Here is a 24,753-nt window from a genome sequence, read left to right on the forward strand (position 1 = left end):
GTAGACTATTCAATAGACTCATCAAAAGGCTAGTCAACAGACTAGTCAAAAGTCCAGTCAAAAGACTTGACAATACGCTAGTCAAAAGAATTACTAATTAAAAGTCTAGTCAATAGACTAATCAAAATATTGGTCAATAGAATAGTCAATAAGACTAGTCAGTAGAAATCATTCAGTAGGTTATTCAGTAGGTTATTCAGTAGACTAGTCAAAAGACAAGTCAATAGACTATTTTAGTTAGTTATAAGACTAGTCAGGAAACTAGTCATTGGAGTAGTTAATAGATTAGTCTATAGACTAGTTAATAGACTAATCAAAAGACTAGTCAATAGACAAATCAAAAGACTAGTCAATAGACTAATCAAAAGACTAGTCATTAGGCTAGTTAATAGAATATTCAGTAGGCTAGTCAATAGACTAATCAAAAGACTAGTCATTAGACTAGTCAGTAGACTATTCATTAGCCTAGTCAGTAGTTTTGTGATTAGACTTGTCAGAAGCCTAGCTATACTAGTCAGTAGATTTGTCAGAAGACTAGTTATACTAGTCAGTAGACTAGTCACTAGTCAAGTCATTAGTCAATAGTCCACTCAATATATGGAGTAGTCAATAAACTAGTTAAAATCTGGTTAAAAGACTAGTCAATAGACTGACAAGATATATAGAACCAACGGCCATATTTGGCATTTTCAACAGTTCTACTTCCAAACGCTGACTTGCATTCTCTTTAAGATCAAGTCAAGAAGTTGTTATGTTTGCCAGGAATCCAATGCAATCAATATTTACATGTGATCATTTTTGTACAATATCTGATGGAGATTCCTATCATTTGGGAGGGCAGGCTTAACTTGCTGTTAGATTAAACTCGACACGAAATTTAAGTGGACTTTAACCGACGAATGTAATGAATTTAAGAGTAAATAATTTTGTTAGTATTGCCAACTTTTCAGTCAAAAACATAAACAATAAAACAGCTGTTTTTGCAAATATTAGATACTTTTGTAAATGAACAATTTTTGCAAAAAATTGATTGCTGATTGTGTTTTGACACTTATAACTTGGATTTAATTGGCCAAATGTACATACAAATTCTAGTTAATCAACTAGTCAATGGGCTAGTCAATCGTCTATTTAATAGGCTAATCAACAGACTAGTCAAATGGCTAGTCAATAGAGTGGTCAATAAACTAAAAGACTAGTCAATTTACAAGTCATTATACTAGTCAATAACATTGTCGATATGCTTGTCAATTGAACATTCAATGGACTAATGAATAGATTTTCAATGAACCACTGCTTTCGAAATTTTAATGTAAAGATCTCGCGATTTTGGATCCTTCCTTACGGTCTCAAAAAATTTTCAAATCAAATCGTTGACTATAGACAAATATTTTAAATGTAAATTGGAATTCTATTACAAAATTTTAGAATTGATTTAACCATTATTCTGAATCATTACATATTACATATTTTCATTCATGTATTTTTTTAATAATCAATTTACCATCAAGACATCATGTCATCATTTAGCATTTTCGAAAATCATATTAAGAAATAATTGACTTCTTTGTATTGCTCAAAAACTGATTGGCAACTCTCACGTTCAAAAGATCTATATAAATGTTTTAAAAACACTTTTAAAATAAAACTTATAATTTGCTAAATAATTTTTATATTCTAAGTATTTCTTTTATATTTCACCTACTAATTGCTTAATGCTTTTATTACTAACCCACCTCTCTATTTAATATTCACCACTTTAAGAAAAAGATTTATATTAAAATTTTCAGTTGATCCCCAAACTATTCTTTAATGGTATCACTAGAAAAGCTTTGTATTATATATAAATTACCTAAGAAACTCCTGCTGAAACTCTTCCTGTTGCAATTAGTTTATATAGATGTGTATATATACGATTAGTTTATCACCACGGCTGTATTTAATAGAAATTTTCTAGAATTAAGCACCTAAAACTATATGTAAATATTCCCTGTAGACCCTTTAAAATTTTGACTATTTTTCTTAGTTTTAGTTTTTGTAAATATGGAAATTGTTTAAAATAAATTGGAATTTAAACTTAAAAGTTCAATTTGCATGTTTTAGTTAAAATTTATGTATGTTTGCATGTTTTAAAGAAATTATTTCTTAAAATTGTGGAAAACTTTTCAATAGAAATCATATTAATATTATTTTGCTTGTAAACTATTTTAGGTTTTGGGACAAACACCACACAATCTGAATCATATGAGTAAACACAGACGTGTGGTATCTTCACCCGATAATATGCATACTAGACATCCGGGTAAGTGAAATTGAAAGTCAAATCAAAAAGCACAACTTTTTAACTCTTAATTTCTTTTATTTTAGAACGCCAAATAAAAACGAACTCTGGTTCTTGGGAACTAATCGAAAAAGACGACGAGGAAACACCACCGGGCACACCTCCACCACCCTATCGACATGCCCACTCTGCCAGCATGTCCGGCACTGAGGATAGTATGCATGAACATGGAGCAGCATCGACAAGTGGCATTTTTGTGGAATCACATCATTTTACACCCTTGGCGGGAGCCATCTCACCACCGCCCACCTCACATTCCAGTCGCATACAGGCGGCTCAAACAAGTGTCACTCAAAAAGAAATCATTTCTATGGAAGATGAAGATGCCTCCGATCAAGAGGGTCCTTTCATTGATGAAAATGGTCCCTTTAATTCCTTACAAAGATTGCTGGAAGCAGAGAATGTAGCATTTTTGGCAGTATTTTTAAATTATGTACTTTCGAATTCCGAACCTGCTCCTCTACTGTTTTATCTTATAACGGCTCTCTATAAAGAGGGTACCTCCAAAGATATGCGTAAATGGGTTTATGAAATACACTCTACTTTCCTAGTGCCTCGTGCCCCTCTAGCCTGGTATAGACAAGATGAGTCGTTGGCCCGTGAGGTGGATGCTGTGCTACAAAATGAATTTGATAAAGTGGAAATATTGCGTAAAGTATTTTGGAAAAGTCGCAAAAAGGCCCGTGATATTATATGTGAACAACTAAGAGAATTTCAACAGAAAAGAACCGCTGGTTTGGGTACCATCTATGGTCCCACCGATGCTCAGCTAATGGAAGCCAAGGGTGATAAACAAAAGGAACAGCATATATTTGAGGAAACTCTTATGAAGAAATTACAATATTTAATGTTAGTAGCAAATACTTTTTACTTTAAAAGAATTTTTATCATTTTAATTTGATTTTCTTTTTTCTTCAGAGACGAATATGAAAAAGATTTACCGGCTGAGGATCCCAAGAAATTGGCTTTATGTTCGGCTTTGTCAACTGTCATACATCGTACGTTTATAACACGTTCCCATCCGAATAGTATTATCGATCGTGTTCATCATTTTGTTAGTCGTGAAAAAAGTTTCAAATCACGTTTAATGGGCAAAAAGGGAAAGGTTAGTATTTACTAAAGGAAATAAAGTAAATATTTGTAATATTAAGTTCTGTTCTTGTTCATTTCTAGTTCAGTTCTAGTTCAGTTCTAGTTCAGTTCTAGTTCAGTTCTAGTTCAGTTCTAGTTCAGTTCTAGTTCAGTTCTAGTTCAGTTCTAGTTCAGTTCTAGTTCAGTTCTAGTTCAGTTCTAGTTCAGTTCTAGTTCAGTTCTAGTTCAGTTCTAGTTCAGTTCTAGTTCAGTTCTAGTTCTAGTTCAGTTCTAGTTCAGTTCTAGTTCAGTTCTAGTTCAGTTCTAGTTCTGTTCTAGTTCAGTTCTAGTTCAGTTCTAGTTCAGTTCTAGTTCAGTTCTAGTTCAGTTCTAGTTCAGTTCTAGTTCAGTTCTAGTTCAGTTCTAGTTCAGTTCTAGTTCAGTTCTAGTTCAGTTCTAGTTCAGTTCTAGTTCAGTTCTAGTTCAGTTCTAGTTCAGTTCTAGTTCAGTTCTAGTTCAGTTCTAGTTCAGTTCTAGTTCAGTTCTAGTTCAGTTCTAGTTCAGTTCTAGTTCAGTTCTAGTTCAGTTCTAGTTCAGTTCTAGTTCAGTTCTAGTTCAGTTCTAGTTCAGTTCTAGTTCAGTTCTAGTTCAGTTCTAGTTCAGTTCTAGTTCAGTTCTAGTTCAGTTCTAGTTCAGTTCTAGTTCAGTTCTAGTTCTGTTCTAGTTCAGTTCTAGTTCAGTTCTAGTTCAGTTCTAGTTCAGTTCTAGTTCAGTTCTAGTTCAGTTCTAGTTCAGTTCTAGTTCAGTTCTAGTTCAGTTCTAGTTCAGTTCTAGTTCAGTTCTAGTTCAGTTCTAGTTCAGTTCTAGTTCAGTTCTAGTTCAGTTCTAGTTCAGTTCTAGTTCAGTTCTAGTTCAGTTCTAGTTCAGTTCTAGTTCAGTTCTAGTTCAGTTCTAGTTCAGTTCTAGTTCAGTTCTAGTTCAGTTCTAGTTCAGTTCTAGTTCAGTTCTAGTTCAGTTCTAGTTCAGTTCTAGTTCAGTTCTAGTTCAGTTCTAGTTCAGTTCTAGTTCAGTTCTAGTTCAGTTCTAGTTCAGTTCTAGTTCAGTTCTAGTTCAGTTCTAGTTCAGTTCTAGTTCAGTTCTAGTTCAGTTCTAGTTCAGTTCTAGTTCAGTTCTAGTTCAGTTCTAGTTCAGTTCTAGTTCAGTTCTAGTTCAGTTCTAGTTCAGTTCTAGTTCAGTTCTAGTTCAGTTCTAGTTCAGTTCTAGTTCAGTTCTAGTTCAGTTCTAGTTCAGTTCTAGTTCAGTTCTAGTTCAGTTCTAGTTCAGTTCTAGTTCAGTTCTAGTTCAGTTCTAGTTCAGTTCTAGTTCAGTTCTAGTTCAGTTCTAGTTCAGTTCTAGTTCAGTTCTAGTTCAGTTCCAGTTCAGTTCTAGTTCTAGTTCAGTTCTAGTTCAGTTCTAGTTCAGTTCTAGTTCAGTTCTAGTTCAGCTCTAGTTCAGTTCTAGTTCAGTTCTAGTTCAGTTCAGTTCTAGTTCAGTTTCTAGTTCTAGTTCAGTTCAGTTCTAGTTCAGTTCTAGTTCAGTTCAGTTCTAGTTCAGTTCTAGTTCCGTTCTGGTTCAGTTCTAGTTCAGTTCTAGTTCAGTTCTAGTTCAAATTTAGTTCAAATTCAGATCTAGTTCATTTCTAGTTCTTCAACTAATCTGAAATTTATGTAACCAATAAATTACATTAAAATTTAATTAATTAAAATTTAATGATTAAATATATGTCTAATTTTCATTAATTGTTTTCCCTTTTTTTCTAGATGATTGTACGTGGTCATCCATTAGTATTGCAACAATACTATGAAGTGACCCACTGTAATCATTGTCAAACAATAATATGGGGTGTCAGTCCTCAAGGTTTTCATTGTACAGGTAAGTTTTTCTTAAATTTAAACAAAGTAAAAATATACTAATTTCTTTTGCTTAATATAACAGACTGTAAATTAAATATTCACCGTCCCTGTTCGAAAATATTAGAAGAAAATTGTCCAGGCCCATTACCGCAAGCCAAACGTAAAGATAAAGATTTACATAATGATAATAAAATCAGTAAATTAATTATGGGTAAAATACGTCCCAAGACATCGTCAGACATGAGTGGTGGTGAGTAATTGTTGTGTTTTTTAATTTGTTTAAATTATTGAATGTTTGTTTTTTAATTAATTGTTTTAGATAAACGTCAACGTCAAGATCCGGAGGATTTTGATCCTATGGATTTTCCCATTGGTAAGTGAGAATTTTATGTTTTTATATATAGTTTTTATAAGAAATTTTTTAAAAAAATTGTGGTTTGTTGAATAAGTAGTTAAAGTTTAAAAACAATTTTATATTTTTTGCTTAGTTGTTGTTTAAGTACAAGACTTGTTGACAATACTTTTGAAGTCTTGCGAACCTTTAAATTTAATTTTTGAAATTAAGAACATTTTATTATCCTTTTAAAACCAAACGTTTGGTAAACATCGTAAAACCATTTTTACTGCCACTCGTGTTGCAAAATGACAAAAAAATCCTCCTCTAAAAGCTTAACTAAAGAAAAAACCCTTAAACTATTCGATATAAAGCAAAACATAAAATCAAACAAAACTACAAGAACAACATAACGCCACCAGAATTTCATCATCAGCAAAGAAAACTTTAACGTTGTGTCTCCGTTTTAAAATTGAGGGTCATTGTCTTCGTAAAGTGGAAAACGTTTTTTGTTGTTTTCTTCTTTAAGCAGAAATTGCATTGAATACTGCATTGTATAAAAAAAATCCCAAACTCAAGAGAATTTCTATATTTATTTTATAAAGTTTGCTGGATTAGAATTTCTACCAACATGTATAACTATAGAGATAAAATTTTACGCACTTCCACTAAATTCGCACAAGGAAGAGTATAATACGTATCTATATAAAAGAAACAAGGATAATGCAAGTAATTTAAGAGTATGTACAAAGATGTTTCGAAAAAAGTATCTCTAGAGTTTTAACAACCTCCCATTCCACCAAATAGGGTTGAATTGCAATAACATAAACCTAAACCCAAAACAAAAAGAACAACTCGTTATGAAACAGCTACAAATTTAAACTGACAAAGAAATGAAATTTTTGCACACAAAATAAATACAATTTATGGACTCAAATCCTTGGAGAGAGATACCAAAACGTAACATTAAAATGTGAATGTATTGTGCTTTTGGGGTTTTTTTCAACTTCCATCTACTAACCCTTAAAGATTTGTTAAATTTTATAGAATTTCAAAAGGAAAAAACAAAAAAAATTTATGTTTGTGGCAGTTACCTGTGATCAACTAGTTTGCTAAATGAGTTCAAAAGTTGGAATTCATTAAAAATTATTAAAAACTACGAGGAATATCTTCAGCTAAAACAAATTTTCTTTGGAAAAAGTGAGAAAGAGAACATACCTTTGAAGTTTGTTTCGGATCCTATTATATACTTTATATTCTGAATCCTATCGATTACACGATGTCCATCAGTCTAAGAAAAACCTATTCTCAAAACAGTTTTCTATAGAATAGAGACTTATTGAAGACAATTTTCTTTAAAGAACGTACTTTTCTAAGACATTTTTCTTTTAGAACCTTTAATAACATAATTTCCTAATCGATCTGTTATTCTATATGTTATTTGGCAAAGAATATTTGCCTAAAAATAAGTATCCTTTTTTTTGCTGTAATCTCCAGCATGTTATTTGTATAAAACCTGCAAACAAAACGTTCTTCAATTAAATGCCTCAAGTTACCACTGATAAGAAGTGTTATACTTCACACGTAAATATATTTTTGTGGCAAGAATAATACAAAATAAATAATAATTTCATTTCTTCATACGTATGTCAATAACAGCTACAAACAACAGGCAGGCAGGGAGGCGGGCGAGCGGAAACATTTACAGATTAAATGGTCAATTAGTTTTAAATGCCCAAAAGAAAGAAAACAAAAACAAGAAAAAACTTCTATTTAACTTCAATACTTCAGAAAAGAAAAATAAAAGAAAAGGCCGAAGAAAAATAGTCTAACTAAACACTTTCTTCATGGACTATATTAAGAAAATGTCAGAAATATTAAGGCAACCTGTAAAATGTGTTAGATTTTAAAAGAGTAAACAAATTGAAAGAAATCATAATATTTAAAATCTAAATATTTAAATAGTTTTTAATATTAATTAAATCTAGAACTAACATAAAGCTGCCAAAACATGGCGTTAAAGGCGTCTTAAACCATATCAACTTAAATAATATTCCAAGGAAAATAAATACACCTAAACGCTAAACCGCGCACAATTTACCACGTTTAATCTAGACTATATACTAGGACTATAGACTAGACTATATATTAGACTGTATATTAGGACTATAGACTATATATTACACTATATATTAGACTATATATTAGACTATAGACTAGACTATAGACTAGACTATAGACTAGACTATAGACTAGACTATAGACTAGACTATAGACTAGACTATAGACTAGACTATAGACTAGACTATAGACTAGACTATAGACTAGACTATAGACTAGACTATAGACTAGACTATAGACTAGACTATAGACTAGACTATAGACTAGACTATAGACTAGACTATAGACTAGACTATAGACTAGACTATAGACTAGATTATAGACTAGACTATAGACTAGACTATAGACTAGACTATAGACTAGACTATAGACTAGACTATAGACTAGACTATAGACTAGACTATAGACTAGACTATAGACTAGACTATAGACTAGACTATAGACTAGACTATAGACTAGACTATAGACTAGGCTATAGACTAGACTATAGACTAGACTATAGACTAGACTATAGACTAGACTATAGACTAGACTATAGACTAGACTATAGACTAGACTATAGACTAGACTATAGACTAGACTATAGACTAGACTATAGACTAGACTATAGACTAGACTATAGACTAGACTATAGACTAGACTATAGACTAGACTATAGACTAGACTATAGACTAGACTATAGACTAGGCTATAGACTAGGCTATAGACTAGACTATAGACTAGACTATAGACTGGACTATAGACTAGACTATAGACTAGACTATAGACCAGGCTATAGACTAGGCTATAGACTAGACTAGACTATAGACTAGACTATAGACTAGACTATAGACTAGACTATAGACTAGACTATAGACTAGACTATAGACTAGACTATAGACTAGACTATAGACTAGACTATACTATACTAGACTATAGACTAGACTATAGACTAGACTATAGACTAGACTATAGACTAGACTATAGACTAGACTATGACTGACTATAGACTAGACTATAGACTAGACTATAGACTAGAGACTAGACTATAGACTAGACTATAGACTAGACTATAGACTAGACTATAGAAGACTATAGACTAGACTATAGACTAGACTATAGACTAGACTATAGACTAGACTATAGACTAGACTATAGACTAGACTATAGACTAGACTATAGACTAGACTATAGACTAGACTATAGACTAGACTATAGACTAGACTATAGACTAGACTATAGACTTGACTATAGACTAGACTATAGACTAGACTATAGACTAGACTATAGACTAGACTATAGACTAGACTAGACTAACTATAGACTAGACTATAGACTAGACTATAGACTAGACTATAGACTAGACTATAGACTAGACTATATACTAGACTATAGACTAGACTATAGACTAGACTATAGACTAGACTATAGACTAGACTATAGACTACTATAGACTAGACTATAGACTAGACTATAGACTAGACTATAGACTAGACTATAGACTAGACTATAGACTAGACTATAGACTAGACTATAGACTAGACTATAGACTAGACTATAGACTAGACTATAGACTAGACTATAGACTAGACTATAGACTAGACTATAGACTAGACTATAGACTAGACTATAGACTAGACTATAGACTAGACTATAGACTAGACTATAGACTAGACTATAGACTAGACTATAGACTAGACTATAGACTAGACTATAGACTAGACTATAGACTAGACTATAGACTAGACTATAGACTAGACTATAGACTAGACTATAGACTAGACTATAGACTAGACTATAGACTAGACTATAGACTAGACTATAGACTAGACTATAGACTAGACTATAGACTAGACTATAGACTAGACTATAGACTAGACTATAGACTAGACTATAGACTAGACTATAGACTAGACTATAGACTAGACTATAGACTAGACTATAGACTAGACTATAGACTAGACTATAGACTAGACTATAGACTAGACTATAGACTAGACTATAGACTAGACTATAGACTAGACTATAGACTACTATAGACTAGACTATAGACTAGACTATAGACTAGACTATAGACTAGACTATAGACTAGACTATAGACTAGACTATAGACTAGACTATAGACTAGACTATAGACTAGACTATAGACTAGACTATAGACTAGACTATAGACTAGACTATAGACTAGACCATAGACTAGACTGTAGACTAGACTGTAGACTAGACTATAGGTTGGGCTATAGACTAGGCTATAGACTAGGCTATAGAATAGGCTATAGACTATAGACTAGGCTATAGAATAGGCTATAGACTAGGCTATAGACTAGACTATAGACTAGACTATAGAATCGACTATTTCTGAAGAAAACAATCTACAGTAGACAATAATAAAAAACAGACTAGAGAAGACAAGTTTCTAAAGAAAACTGTATCAAGAAGATTTTTCTAAAGAAGAAAATGTTGAGAAAGATATTTTGTAAAGAAAACTCTCTAAAGAATATAATTTTGTAGAGAAAAAACTGATTTGAGAAGATTTTTTTAAAGAAAATTCTATTAAGAACACAATATTGTAAACTGTTTTGACAAAAAATTTACTTTTTCCTCTAACTAATATGTAAACAAAACATTATTGTTCTCTTGAGTGCTTTTATTTAACTCAAATTGTACTCTTAAATATATTCATCACTAAACTTTTTTTCAATTTTAGTCATTCTTCCACTCTTTTGTGAAATAATATTTTAGAAATTATTCTCTATAATTTTTGCACTTTGTTTTTGTTTTGTGCTTTTGTCTCTCATTTCTAACAAAAAAACAACAATACAAATACCTACCGGCTTTTTTTGTTTGAGTGTTAAAAATAAAAACAAAAAGCATAATAAGAATTTATGAAAAAACTTGTTATTTTTTTGATTATTTTTTTAATAAATCTTTTATTTATTATTAAATAATACCAAAATATATTATATTTTAATCATATAATATAAATAATATAATGTTATTTTGCATAAATATTAAATATTTCAAGTTTTTGTCTCATTAACACACTCCCTTTCTCTTCACATTCCTTCTAATTCTTTGCATTTGTTTAGCGTGACAAATTTGTTCATTTAAATTGTTTGTTTTTTAAAAACATTTTTTAAATTGTTGTTGAAATTAACCTTTTTAACACTTTTTAACTTGTCTCGTTGTTGTCGGTTTTTGGACGTTTTTTAGCATTTTTCACTTTTCCAGTCATTTGACACTCAACTTGACAACCCAGAAGTACATTTTCTTGGCTTGTAGGGAATTTAACCCTACTTTTGTTTAGGGGATGTTATGCTTAGTTCGTAGTACTTGGTCATCTTCTAATAAATACTATGATTTTTGTAAGAACTTTCCAATAATGTTGAACTTTGATTTGGAATCAGTTTGAAAGCCGTGAAATTTATTAATACAAATTGGATCGAAACTCTGTCTGATTAAGTCGTTAAGAATGGACGTATTTCGAATTTTATTATTGAATTCCAATAAATTTGTATTCTATTACTTTGGAATCACTGCTACTTAAAAATGAAATTAGAATACTGTCTTATATGGCTCGCTATTAAAAGAGTATGCTTCTGAGCGCCTTGAAGCCAGTCCCTACTTAAACTTCATGCGTATTACTCATGTCCTCCCCTAATCGGAATTATATTAAGAAACTCTTGATTGTAGAACAGTACTTAGTAACTCATTTCGAAACTTGTGAAGATTAGAAATTAAGACTTCTTCAAGATATTTGTATTTGTGTATCTTAAGACTAGACTATAGACGAGACTATAGACTAGACTATAGACTAGACTATAGACTAGACTATAGACTAGACTATAGACTAGACTATAGACTAGACTATAGACTAGACTATAGACTAGACTATAGACCAGACTATAGACTAGACTATAGACTAGACTATAGACTAGACTATAGACTAGACTATAGACTAGACTATAGATTAGACTATAGACTAAACTATAGACTAGACTATAGACTAGACTATAGACTAGACTATAGTCTAGACTATAGACTAGACTATAGACTAGACTAGACTAGACTATAGACTAGACTATAGTCTAGACTATAGACTAGACTATAGACTAGACTATAGTCTAGACTAGACTAGACTAGACTATAGACTAGACTATAGACTAGACTATAGACTAGACTATAGACTAGACTATAGACTAGACTATAGACTAGACAATAGACTAGACTATAGTCTAGACTATAGACTAGACTACAGACTAGACTATAGACTAGACTATAGACTAGACTATAGACTAGACTATAGACTAGACTATAGACTAGACTATAGACTAGACTATAGACTAGACTATAGACTAGACTATAGACTAGACTATAGACTAGACTATAGACTAGACTATAGACTAGACTATAGACTAGACTATAGACTAGACTATAGACTAGACTAGACTATAGACTAGACTAGACTATAGACTAGACTATAGACTAGACTAGACTATAGACTAGACTAGACTATAGACTAGACTATAGACTAGACTAGACTAGACTATAGACTAGACTATAGACTAGACTATAGACTAGACTAGACTAGACTATAGACTAGACTATAGACTAGACTATAGACTAGACTATAGACTAGACTATAGACTAGACTATAGACTAGACTATAGACTAGACTATAGACTAGACTATAGACTAGACTATAGACTAGACTATAGACTAGACTATAGACTAGACTATAGACTAGACTATAGACTAGACTATAGACTAGACTATAGACTAGACTATAGACTAGACTATAGACTAGACTATAGACTAGACTATAGACTAGACTATAGACTAGACTATAGACTAGACTATAGACTAGACTATAGACTAGACTATAGACTAGACTATAGACTAGACTATAGACTAGACTATAGACTAGACTATAGACTAGACTATAGACTAGACTATAGACTAGACTATAGACTAGACTATAGACTAGACTATAGACTAGACTATAGACTAGACTATAGACTAGACTATAGACTAGACTATAGACTAGACTATAGACTAGACTATAGACTAGACTATAGACTAGACTATAGACTAGACTATAGACTAGACTATAGACTAGACTATAGACTAGACTAGACTAGAGACTATAGACTAGACTATAGACTAGACTATAGACTAGACTATAGACTAGACTATAGACTAGACTATAGACTAGACTATAGACTAGACTATAGACTAGACTATAGACTAGACTATAGACTAGACTATAGACTAGACTATAGACTAGACTATAGACTAGACTATAGACTAGACTATAGACTAGACTATAGACTAGACTATAGACTAGACTATAGACTAGACTATAGACTAGACTATAGACTAGACTATAGACTAGACTATAGACTAGACTATAGACTAGACTATAGACTAGACTATAGACTAGACTATAGACTAGACTATAGACTAGACTATAGACTAGACTATAGACTAGACTATAGACTAGACTATAGACTAGACTATAGACTAGACTATAGACTAGACTATAGACTAGACTATAGACTAGACTATAGACTAGACTATAGACTAGACTATAGACTAGACTATAGACTAGACTATAGACTAGACTATAGACTAGACTATAGACTAGACTATAGACTAGACTATAGACTAGACTATAGACTAGACTATAGACTAGACTATAGACTAGACTATAGACTAGACTATAGACTAGACTATAGACTAGACTATAGACTAGACTATAGACTAGACTATAGACTAGACTATAGACTAGACTATAGACTAGACTATAGACTAGACTATAGACTAGACTATAGACTAGACTATAGACTAGACTATAGACTAGACTATAGACTAGACTATAGACTAGACTATAGACTAGACTATAGACTAGACTATAGACTAGACTATAGACTAGACTATAGACTAGACTATAGACTAGACTATAGACTAGACTATAGACTAGACTATAGACTAGACTATAGACTAGACTATAGACTAGACTATAGACTAGACTATAGACTAGACTATAGTCTTGTAGTCTATAGTCTAGTCTAGTCTAGACTATAGACTAGACTATAGACTAGAATATAGACTAGACTATAGACTAGACTATAGACTAGAATATAGACTAGACTATAGACTAGACTATAGACTAGACTATAGGCTAGACTATAGACTAGACTATAGAATAGACTATAGACTAGACTATAGACTAGACTATAGACTAGACTATAGACTAGGCTATAGACTAGACTATAGACCAGACTATAGACCAGACTATAGACTAGACTATAGACTAGACTATAGACTAGACTATAGACTAGACTATAGACTAGACTATAGACTAGACTATAGACTAGACTATAGACTAGACTATAGACTAGACTATAGACTATAGACTAGACTATAGACTAGACTATAGACTAGACTATAGACTAGACTATAGACTAGACTATAGACTAGACTATAGACTAGACTATAGACTAGACTATAGACTAGACTATAGACTAGACTATAGACTAGACTATAGACTAGACTATAGACTAGACTATAGACTAGACTATAGACTAGACTATAGACTAGACTATAGACTAGACTATAGACTAGACTATAGACTAGACTATAGACTAGACTATAGACTAGACTATAGACTAGACTATAGACTAGACTATAGACTAGACTATAGACTAGACTATAGACTAGACTATAGACTAGACTATAGACTAGACTATAGACTAGACTATAGACTAGACTATAGACTAGACTATAGACTAGACTATAGACTAGACTATAGACTAGACTATAGACTAGACTATAGACTAGACTATAGACTAGACTATAGACTAGACTATAGACTAGACTATAGACTAGACTATAGACTAGACTATAGACTAGACTATAGACTAGACTATAGACTAGACTATAGACTAGACTATAGACTAGACTATAGACTAGACTATAGACTAGACTATAGACTAGACTATAGACTAGACTATAGACTAGACTATAGACTAGACTATAGACTAGACTATAGACTAGACTATAGACTAGACTATAGACTAGACTATAGACTAGACTATAGACTAGACTATAGACTAGACTATAGACTAGACTATAGACTAGACTATAGACTAGACTATAGACTAGACTATAGACTAGACTATAGACTAGACTATAGACTAGACTATAGACTAGACTATAGACTAGACTATAGACTAGACTATAGACTAGACTATAGACTAGACTATAGACTAGACTATAGACTAGACTATAGACTAGACTATAGACTAGACTATAGACTAGACTATAGACTAGACTATAGACTAGACTATAGACTAGACTATAGACTAGACTATAGACTAGACTATAGACTAGACTATAGACTAGACTATAGACTAGACTATAGACTAGACTATAGACTAGACTATAGACTAGACTATAGACTAGACTATAGACTAGACTATAGACTAGACTATAGACTAGACTATAGACTAGACTATAGACTAGACTATAGACTAGACTATAGACTAGACTATAGACTAGACTATAGACTAGACTATAGACTAGACTATAGACTAGACTATAGACTAGACTATAGTCTTGTAGTCTATAGTCTAGTCTAGTCTAGACTATAGACTAGACTATAGACTAGAATATAGACTAGACTATAGACTAGACTATAGACTAGAATATAGACTAGACTATAGACTAGACTATAGACTAGACTATAGGCTAGACTATAGACTAGACTATAGAATAGACTATAGACTAGACGACTAGACTATAGACTAGACTATAGACTAGGCTATAGACTAGACTATAGACCAGACTATAGACCAGACTATAGACTAGACTATAGACTAGACTATAGACTAGACTATAGACTAGACTATAGACTAGACTATAGACTAGACTATAGACTAGACTATAGACTAGACTATAGACTAGACTATAGACTAGACTATAGACTAGACTATAGACTAGACTATAGACTAGACTATAGACTAGACTATAGACTAGACTATAGACTAGACTATAGACTAGACTATAGACTAGACTATAGACTAGACTATAGACTAGACTATAGACTAGACTATAGACTAGACTATAGACTAGACTATAGACTAGACTATAGACTAGACTATAGACTAGACTATAGACTAGACTATAGACTAGACTATAGACGACTATAGACTAGACTATAGACTAGACTATAGACTAGACTATAGACTAGACTATAGACTAGACTATAGACTAGACTATAGACTAGACTATAGACTAGACTATAGACTAGACTATAGACTAGACTAAGACTAGACTATAGACTACATAGACTAGACTATGACTAGACTATAGACTAGACTATAGACTAGACTATAGACTAGACTATAGACTAGACTATAGACTAGACATAGACTAGACTATAGACTAGACTATAGACTAGACTATAGACTAGACTATAGACTAGACTATAGACTAGACTATAGACTAGACTATAGACTAGACTATAGACTAGACTATAGACTAGACCTATAGACTAGACTATAGACTAGACTATAGACTAGACTATAGACTAGACTATAGTCTTGTAGTCTATAGTCTAGTCTAGTCTAGACTATAGACTAGACTATAGACTAGAATATAGACTAGACTATAGACTAGACTATAGACTAGACTATAGACTAGACTATAGACTAGACTATAGACTAGACTATAGGCTAGACTATAGAACTAGACTATAGAATAGACTATAGACTAGACTATAGACTAGACTATAGACTAGACTATAGACTAGGCTATAGACTAGACTATAGACTAGGCTATAGACTAGACTATAGACCAGACTATAGACCAGACTATAGACTAGACTATAGACTAGACTATAGACTAGACTATAGACTAGACTATAGACTAGACTATAGACTAGACTATAGACTAGACTATAGACTAGACTATAGACTAGACTATAGACTAGACTATAGACTAGACTATAGACTAGACTATAGACTAGACTATAGACTAGACTATAGACTAGACTATAGACTAGACTATAGACTAGACTATAGACTAGACTATAGACTAGACTATAGACTAGACTATAGACTAGACTATAGACTAGACTATAGACTAGACTATAGACTAGACTATAGACTAGACTATAGACTAGACTATAGACTAGACTATAGACTAGACTATAGACTAGACTATAGACTAGACTATAGAATAGACTATAGAATAGACTATAGACTAGACTATAGAATAGACTATAGACTAGACTATAGAATAGACTATAGAATAGACTAGACTATAGATTAGACTATAGAATAGACTATAGAATAGACTATAGACTAGACTATAGACTAGACAATAGACTAGACTATAGAAACCTGACATGAGAACATTCTGAAGTTTAACTCCGAAGTTTATATAGAGTAGAGTACTTTAATGTCTCCTTTAACCAACTTATTCCCCTAATGACACTTTTTTCATGAATGTCTGAGTATGCGTCTACAACATTTTATGGGGATTAAAAAACTTCCTTACGAGGCGGAATTTCTCGTGAATGTTTGTTTGAGTGTGGAGCAGTTATGAGAGTGCTTCCGAGTAATATAGTCTGAGTGGTTGGGAAGAAATAAGGAGGCATGTTGGGTGGTTAAACGACATGACATTAACTGTAAACAGTTAATGTAGTAATGACAGAAACAAAGACAATTTTTCCTAAAACTCAAACCCTAAAATTTACCATTAAAAAGTGAAAAAGAGGAGTGAAATTTTTAAAAGGGGGGTTTCTATCAGCTACACAATATCGTATCCAATAATTGCAAAAAAATATTGCAATCTAGTTGGTGAATAATGAATATTTGCTATCTCAATATTTATAGGCAGAAAGGTGTGTTAAATGGCCTACTAGGGTGGCAGAACTTCTTAAAATTATAAATCGTAATAAACAGAAAAATATAACAATTATCAATCATTGAGCTGAAAATTGAATCATTGCAATAACTTTTAAAAAATGACTTTGTTCTAAAAATATACAATTCTAGGAATTCCTTATAGATATAAAATTTCAATTACCAGCTATTAGCGAAACAAACCCGTTAAAACTTTTACATGGAACCTTTGTCTATAACCCAGTAACTAGTTACTTGTTTAGTTCGAATTATTAAATTTATATTATGTATGTATTTACCTAATAGATTCTATACCTTAGGTTAGTTTGTTTAATTGTTTAGGTATTTCTAAATTTGTTTAAGAATTGTTTGCCTTGGCCCCCTACCGTTTAAATAGTGTTAAAATGCTCTATAAATTATCTCTATTTCTCAACCACAAATTGCTCTTATTACAAAAATATTTCACTCTTCTGCTCTTTAGCCGAACAAAAATTATCTCTTTGCAATTTAAGAATTTTCGATTTTTATTATTTTTCAATATTTAAGAGAATTTGTTATTGTATTGTTTATCTAGTTTTTGTTGTTATTTTTATGTGTATGTTTTTATTTTGATTTTGCGTTCTACTACAACTTTGTATGTATATTTTTTACTTCCTTTGATAACAGGGTTGGAAATTTGAATTTTCCAAACAATATCTTTTGTATATTATTTAAATTATTAAGGGAAGATTTTGAGCTTGACATTAAGTTTAGCAGAGAAACTTTCCCATTAGTGAAAGATCTGAAGGTCAAGTTCATTTAACAAAGTTTCCGAGTTAGCTCTCGAATTTCTTGAAAGTGAAAATTCTATGTAAGCGACCTCGGTCGGCTTACATAGAATAATTGAGTTATTTTGACGTTATATTGAAATTGAGAGCTCTTATAGATGAAAAGCTTTGCAAGCAAATTTCAAGTAAGTAGATGATTTGAGACCTTATTCACGGAAAATTCTTGGAGAATTAAGAAAAAAGATCTAGAGTTCAAGATTATTGGAGAAACTTTACGAAATAGCTTCCTAACTTACTAGAATTCTATTCCTGTACCCATATAAGTTCGGCTTTATAATGTCTCGCCATACAGTTTAAGTATGTCCGGCATTCCAGGACTAATCTTGATGTTGTAGGGATTCGACTATTGTTTGAATGTCGGTAAATATTCACATATCTCTGTTGAAAGTTCCGGGATACTATAGCCAGTTTACTATCCTTTTTATGGCCAATATTTCAACCTGTTAATGTATGTGAATGGGATGAAAATGTCATGTCCTACTCTCTCTTCCCTCCAAGCTGTATTAAGGCGCATTTATTGTATATTCTGAACTGAATGGAATGAAAACGACATTCCCTAACCTTTCTCCCCTTTATGAACCGTCTATTAGCTCATACTCGGCAACTTTCTTTAAACTAAACTCCGAGTTGACGGGCTTGATTGAGGTATAAGGAAATATTGTGTAAATATATTGAACTTAAATAGGAATTTTGAGCTTTTTGCATCAATTTCAATTATTAAGGTGTAGGTCGAATTATTTTAAAGGCCTAATCAAGGATGTAAAGTTTCGCATAGAAAACAATATTAAAAAGATCTAGTGAACAAGTTCGTTTTTTTGTGCATTCGTTGACAATGTCCTATCTATGGACATCATGTCTAAGAAGAAAATCCAATTAAGAAGATATTTTAACATTGACGTTTAAATTGAGCCTCTTAATATTTAGTTGTTTCTCTCGAATTCTTTTCAAGGTCATATTTTCGCTTAAAAAACGACTTTGACAGTACGGAAAAGCGCAAGACGCCGGGATTACACAGGCCAACAAATTTTTAACTTAGAGATCATTCTATACTGCGCAGTACTTGAAATGCCCTGTGAATATCTACATCACTTTTAAGTTTTTAACATATCGAGCCCAAAAGTTTTGAAAATCTATGTTTTTGAGACATTTTAACAGTGATATCTTAACCTAAGTTTTAACACAATTGCGAAATTGAAAAAAAGTAAATTTTTAACTGATTTGGACTTTATTTTAGGACAAAATCATTTGCCGCAATTCATCGTAGATTTTCCCAAAAAGTACTTTTTAAATTGTTTAAAAATCTCTTGTAATTGCTGAGATATCGTCCGTTAAACATTTTGCCGTAAACTAAAGGCAATAGGTATTTGGATTCAGATATCTCATAATAGGTAGAAGATATAACAAAGGTTAAGCCTGTATTTTAGAGTTGACAGATTGAACTTTCAGATGACACAACAAGTTTTATAAATACAAATGCCTTCAATCTGTTATAATGTCTCAAATATGACTAAAATAGGGGGAATTTTGCAAACTTTATGTCATAATAACTGTAAAACCTGATGTAAAGGAGAAATTCTGAGGTCAAATTCGGATTCAGCTTTGCTTAATCCTTTAGAAAAGTCAACTTTTAACTCTAGGTTTAGACTTTTTTAAAGTTTTATTATAATAACATGTGTGTTTGCAAAAGGACCAAATCATTTGCCACAATTCATTATAATTTTTCCTAAAAAATACTTCTTAAATTGTTTAAAAATCTCTTGTAATTGCTGAGATATCGTCCCTTAAACATTTTGCCGTAAAATAAGGGCAATATCAATTTCTGTTGGGTTTAGATATCTTGTAATAAAAAAGAAGATATAACAGAGGTTAAACCTTTATTTTAAAGTTGACAGATTGAACTTTCAGATGAAACAACAAGTTTTATAAATACAAATGTTTCAAATATGTATGACTAAAGTAGCGGTATTTTGCAAACTTTATGTCATAATAACTGTAAAACCTGTTGTTTTAGAGAAATTCTGAGGTCAGATTCGGATTCAGCTTTGCTTAATCCTTTAGAAAAGTCAACTTTTAACTCTATATTTAGACTTTTTTAAAGTTTTATTATAATAACATTTCCATCTCTGTCCTTAACCATCTGTATGTTTGCAAAAGTAACAATAACAAATCCATCGAATACAAAAACAAAACTCAATAATAACAACATGGGATTTAAGAGAAAAACAAACTCATCCAACAAAACAACAACATGTAAATCTTGAATTAAAAAACAAAACAAACCCAATAAAAACACTCACATACACACAGCAAAAGCACTCGAAAGAAAGAAAAAAGCCAAAAAAAAGGCACAAAAGCAAAAACAAATTTTACACAACAGAACCGACAGACTAGAATCGTATCAAATGGAGTAGTTGTGTTTTGAGAAACGGCAAATACGGACGTGTAAAAGTTGTAGACGAAAAAAAATTTAAATAATAGAAATTAAAAAAATAAAAGTAAAAAAACGCAAAAATCATAACAACAACAAGAAAAATACGAGTATAACAAATACCGCTAACAGAAACAAACACAAAATAATCAAAGAAAAAACGGGCGTGTGATAAAATTTTCTTTAAAGATTGTTACTTTTTGTAAGAATCTCTAAATTTTCTTAGTAAATTATTTATATTATAAAAAAAATGATTAAAAATTTTAATGGTTCACAAATTGCTAATGTCTTTTATTAATAATAATTTGTGTTATTTGATAAAGTTTCAGTGATAAATTTAAGTGCAAGTTAGTGGCGCTCTTTTTTTACGATATTTTCTTTTATAAAGTTTTTACTTTGCTCTCTGGAAAACAAAAGATAAAAAGCGAAAAAACAAGTGATAACAAATTGAAAAAAAATGTCTGCAATAAGTTTTTTTTCATACTGAATGAAGTTTTAAAAGCAAAATTAGCAAAAAAGAGAAAAAATATATTAATATAAAGAAAAATTATTAAAAATTATAATAATTTTTATAAAAAGTTGTTTATAAAGTGTGTGTGTGTGTTGTAAACAAAAGTTTTTTTTTTCTTCAAGAATTTGTAAAAATCATGTGTGAATATCTGGTGTTGCCAACACCTAAAAATTAACCTATTAAGAAGCGTTGCTATGTGTAAAAATAAAAAAATCCCCCGAAAAAAGTCTATGATTGTAATTTATCATTATAAATTTTATAAAATATACTTAATAAATAAAAAAGTACCCCGATTAATAAAGGAATTATCTATTGTTGCAAAAGAAAAGTACCAAAGTTACAAAACACTTGACAAATTTGGATTATATTGTATGACACATGTCATCAGAGTCAACAATAATAAACATAAATTAAGTTTTGTAGATATTGACTATCTTACTAAGATCCGGGACCTTTATTAGATTTAGCAGAAGATCCCTTAGCTAACAAGCTAACAAAGTCTAAGTTTAAAAAGTGTCACAATGTATATGATGACATAATGACATCAACTCCAAGGGTAACAAATAGTATCCAAGAAAAATATAAGAAAGCCGCTGTTCGAAGTACCCTAGACTTTAAAACCCCTGTGACCTGTCGAAGGATTGCAAATCAAAATACTTTTTTAAGGAAATCCAAAATCCAACATACACTAAAGTTAGAAGCAATTTAACCAAAGAAAATATTGCTACTTCCCTGCTTCGCACACTTTTGTAAATAGTACACTCCGTAAAGGATTAGTCCAAAACGAATCCAAATGTATGAAAAACATATGCTCCATTTAACATTGTAATGTCCTAGGGTGAATCCCAAAATTACTACCTTGCTAAAATTATGGCAGTACATGATCCATAACATGTTCCGATATAAAGCTGGACATAGGCCATGTTGTTAAAAAAGGCATGGTCCATGCCTAAACAGATTATGTACATCATGCATGTATGCAGAGGAGTTATTTAGGGTTTACCCAAATTGATGAAGAACTACCATAATTTTTGCTGGGTTTTTGAAATCCTAATCATATCCTGAGATATGGATTTCCTTCCGTAAAAATATTGTCCGATAGTCACTCATCTTCTGGCATTGCTGGTCAACTAGTCATCAATTTAGAAACATACAAACTGGTTGGTTAACGTGGTCGTTCTCTGCGCGCAAACTTTCAAGTCGAAGAGAGTCCGTTTTGATCGGGCCACTCCACTAGTCAGATGTACTATTGTATAGTATTAGATCCAGCCTGTAGCCGTGGTGAATATGGTCGTTCTCTGCGCGCGAACAGTCAAGTAGTGTCGAAGAGACTCCGTTTTGATCGGACCACTTCACTAGTCAGATGTAGTATTGTATATTATTAGATCCAGCCTGTAGCCGTGAGAAATCTCAGGATATTATTAAGCTTAGACCCAGATATCTCACCAAGGTTAGATATAAAGTAACTGCCAAGAAAACTGGTTCTCTTAACGGCTAAAGCAGGGCATTCGCAGAGAAGATGAAAGACCGTTTCTTCTTCTTTTCCCTGTCTTTGCAACTGCGATAGTGTTCATTGAAGGGGAGTCCAAGCCGACTTGCATGTCTGCCTAGCAGACAGTGTCCTGTTATTACTGCTATCATCCCACCTACTTCGGTTTAAAAGGTGTCTTGTGCGTTTCTGATTGAAGGAGGGCCACAATAACTTGGCCCCTTTACATGTGTCTAGGTTGTTACACCTATTATCAGCCCTTTTGAAGAAAGAATCTGATTATACTGCTCTTGATAAAACCTAACGGAGTTGCTACTGAAACAGCGTTAGAGATATTAAGAGCAGATCCCGCTTTGGCAAGCTCATCTGCCTGTTCATTTCCATAATAGTCCCTATGCGCAGGGACCCAAACAAGTATAATCTCAGACAAACGACCCAGCTTTAACAGATCCTTCTTGCATTGTGTAACTAATAGGGAAGTGGTAGTATAAGAATTTAGGGAGAGAAATGCCGCTTGACAGAAACTAACTTAGTTCGAATTATTCTTCCGTTTTGAACAATAAGACCAAATTAAACTACTGATTTAGATCATTGAGATCGTAAAACAGGTCCTAGATATACATTTGAGAGACAAGGATAACTTTCGTTTCTATTACTTTCTTTGCTGATCATAGGCAAGGTACTAAACAATACGCTCATGGCATTCAATGTTGGAACACAATGATTATGCTGATAATATCTGTTTTCTGTTTTCCTAGCATTATGATATATAATGACAGCATAATTAATGATAACTTACACTTTGGAATCAAGTCAAGCCGATTTTTCCTAATCAAAATTTGAAGTTTTTTCAAACTTTTTTTGAATATTTCTGAAAATCAGTACTGAGTTTTTTCTAAAAATCGGTTGTGCAAAGTATTTCCAATACTGATGTAATGTATAAGGAAAGAATTTGTTTCCATTACTTCTTCTTGTCTGGTCTTAGACAAAGTTCTTGGCAATATGTTTACTTATAAATGTCAAACTATAAATTTTGAGGGACTATATTATTGTTTCAGTTTGGTCTACCAAATATCGGTCTAAGCTATCGAAATTTGTTTACTTGATATATAAATTAATATCGGAAACTAAAAACAATGAAAAAATCCATACCACTTGAGTCAAGAATAGTTTTTTTTTAAGTTAAGAAAACAATTCTTGAAATAAGCACATTTCGGTATCATTTCTATCTTCATCGTTCTTAAATTAGTCTCACTTTCAAGTCAATTTAATCGATTTGAGTACACGGATTACTTTCTTCTTTTTTCAGTATATAAGATCCAGAGAAGGGTTTGTTCATTAGCATATTGGCCTAAATTTTATAACAGCTTAGAAGATATAACTTTTATAGATTACTGTTACAAGATCTGTCCAAAATCCTTTCCCAATAGTCTACATGTTTAGGTCCTAAAACAGTTTATAGTTTAACTATATCTTATATCAAAATATTGCTTGCATAACATTACCCATCCCTGATCCTTTTTATACTATTCCGGTACGTTTTAGAATTTCTATAAATTTCACGTATTTATCTTAAACTAGTGACATATTTTTAACTTTTTCTTCCAATTCTTGTTAACAACATACAAAGTTGTAAAAGATTGTAGTATGAGACTACAACAATTGTTTATTAGTAATAATAAATTGCAGCCAAAAATAATTATGTTTAACACGTAATAATTTTGAAATTTGAAATTATAATGAAGATCATATTTATATTCATTCAGTAGTTATATGCTGCTGCAGTATTATCAACAACGAAGATAATAGGGTGGTTTAAAGTAAGGTTTCCATTCAGAATACCATACAT

The 24,753-nt window shown here is 31.8% G+C and overlaps 1 protein-coding gene across 1 annotated transcript in view; it reads left to right on the top strand.

Moving 5' to 3' along the window:
- LOC119610420 (homeobox protein 5-like) overlaps window positions 1-24,753 on the top strand; it is a gene marked incomplete at its 5' end in the record, with an annotated part of 114,260 nt that overhangs the window by 54,953 nt on the left and 34,554 nt on the right. Inside the window, 6 exons of the mRNA XM_037965605.1 lie at window positions 2,212-2,302; window positions 2,368-3,190; window positions 3,260-3,446; window positions 5,212-5,323; window positions 5,387-5,554; window positions 5,624-5,677. Of these exons, the coding sequence (XP_037821533.1) occupies window positions 2,212-2,302; window positions 2,368-3,190; window positions 3,260-3,446; window positions 5,212-5,323; window positions 5,387-5,554; window positions 5,624-5,677 (1,435 nt within the window). The remainder of the gene's footprint in view (window positions 1-2,211; window positions 2,303-2,367; window positions 3,191-3,259; window positions 3,447-5,211; window positions 5,324-5,386; window positions 5,555-5,623; window positions 5,678-24,753) is intronic.

Source organism: Lucilia sericata, unplaced genomic scaffold (assembly GCF_015586225.1).
Source record: "Lucilia sericata isolate MDLA Ls3-8-SP2 unplaced genomic scaffold, ASM1558622v1 Contig001187F_arrow, whole genome shotgun sequence".
Classification (NCBI taxonomy): Eukaryota; Metazoa; Arthropoda; class Insecta; order Diptera; family Calliphoridae; genus Lucilia; species Lucilia sericata.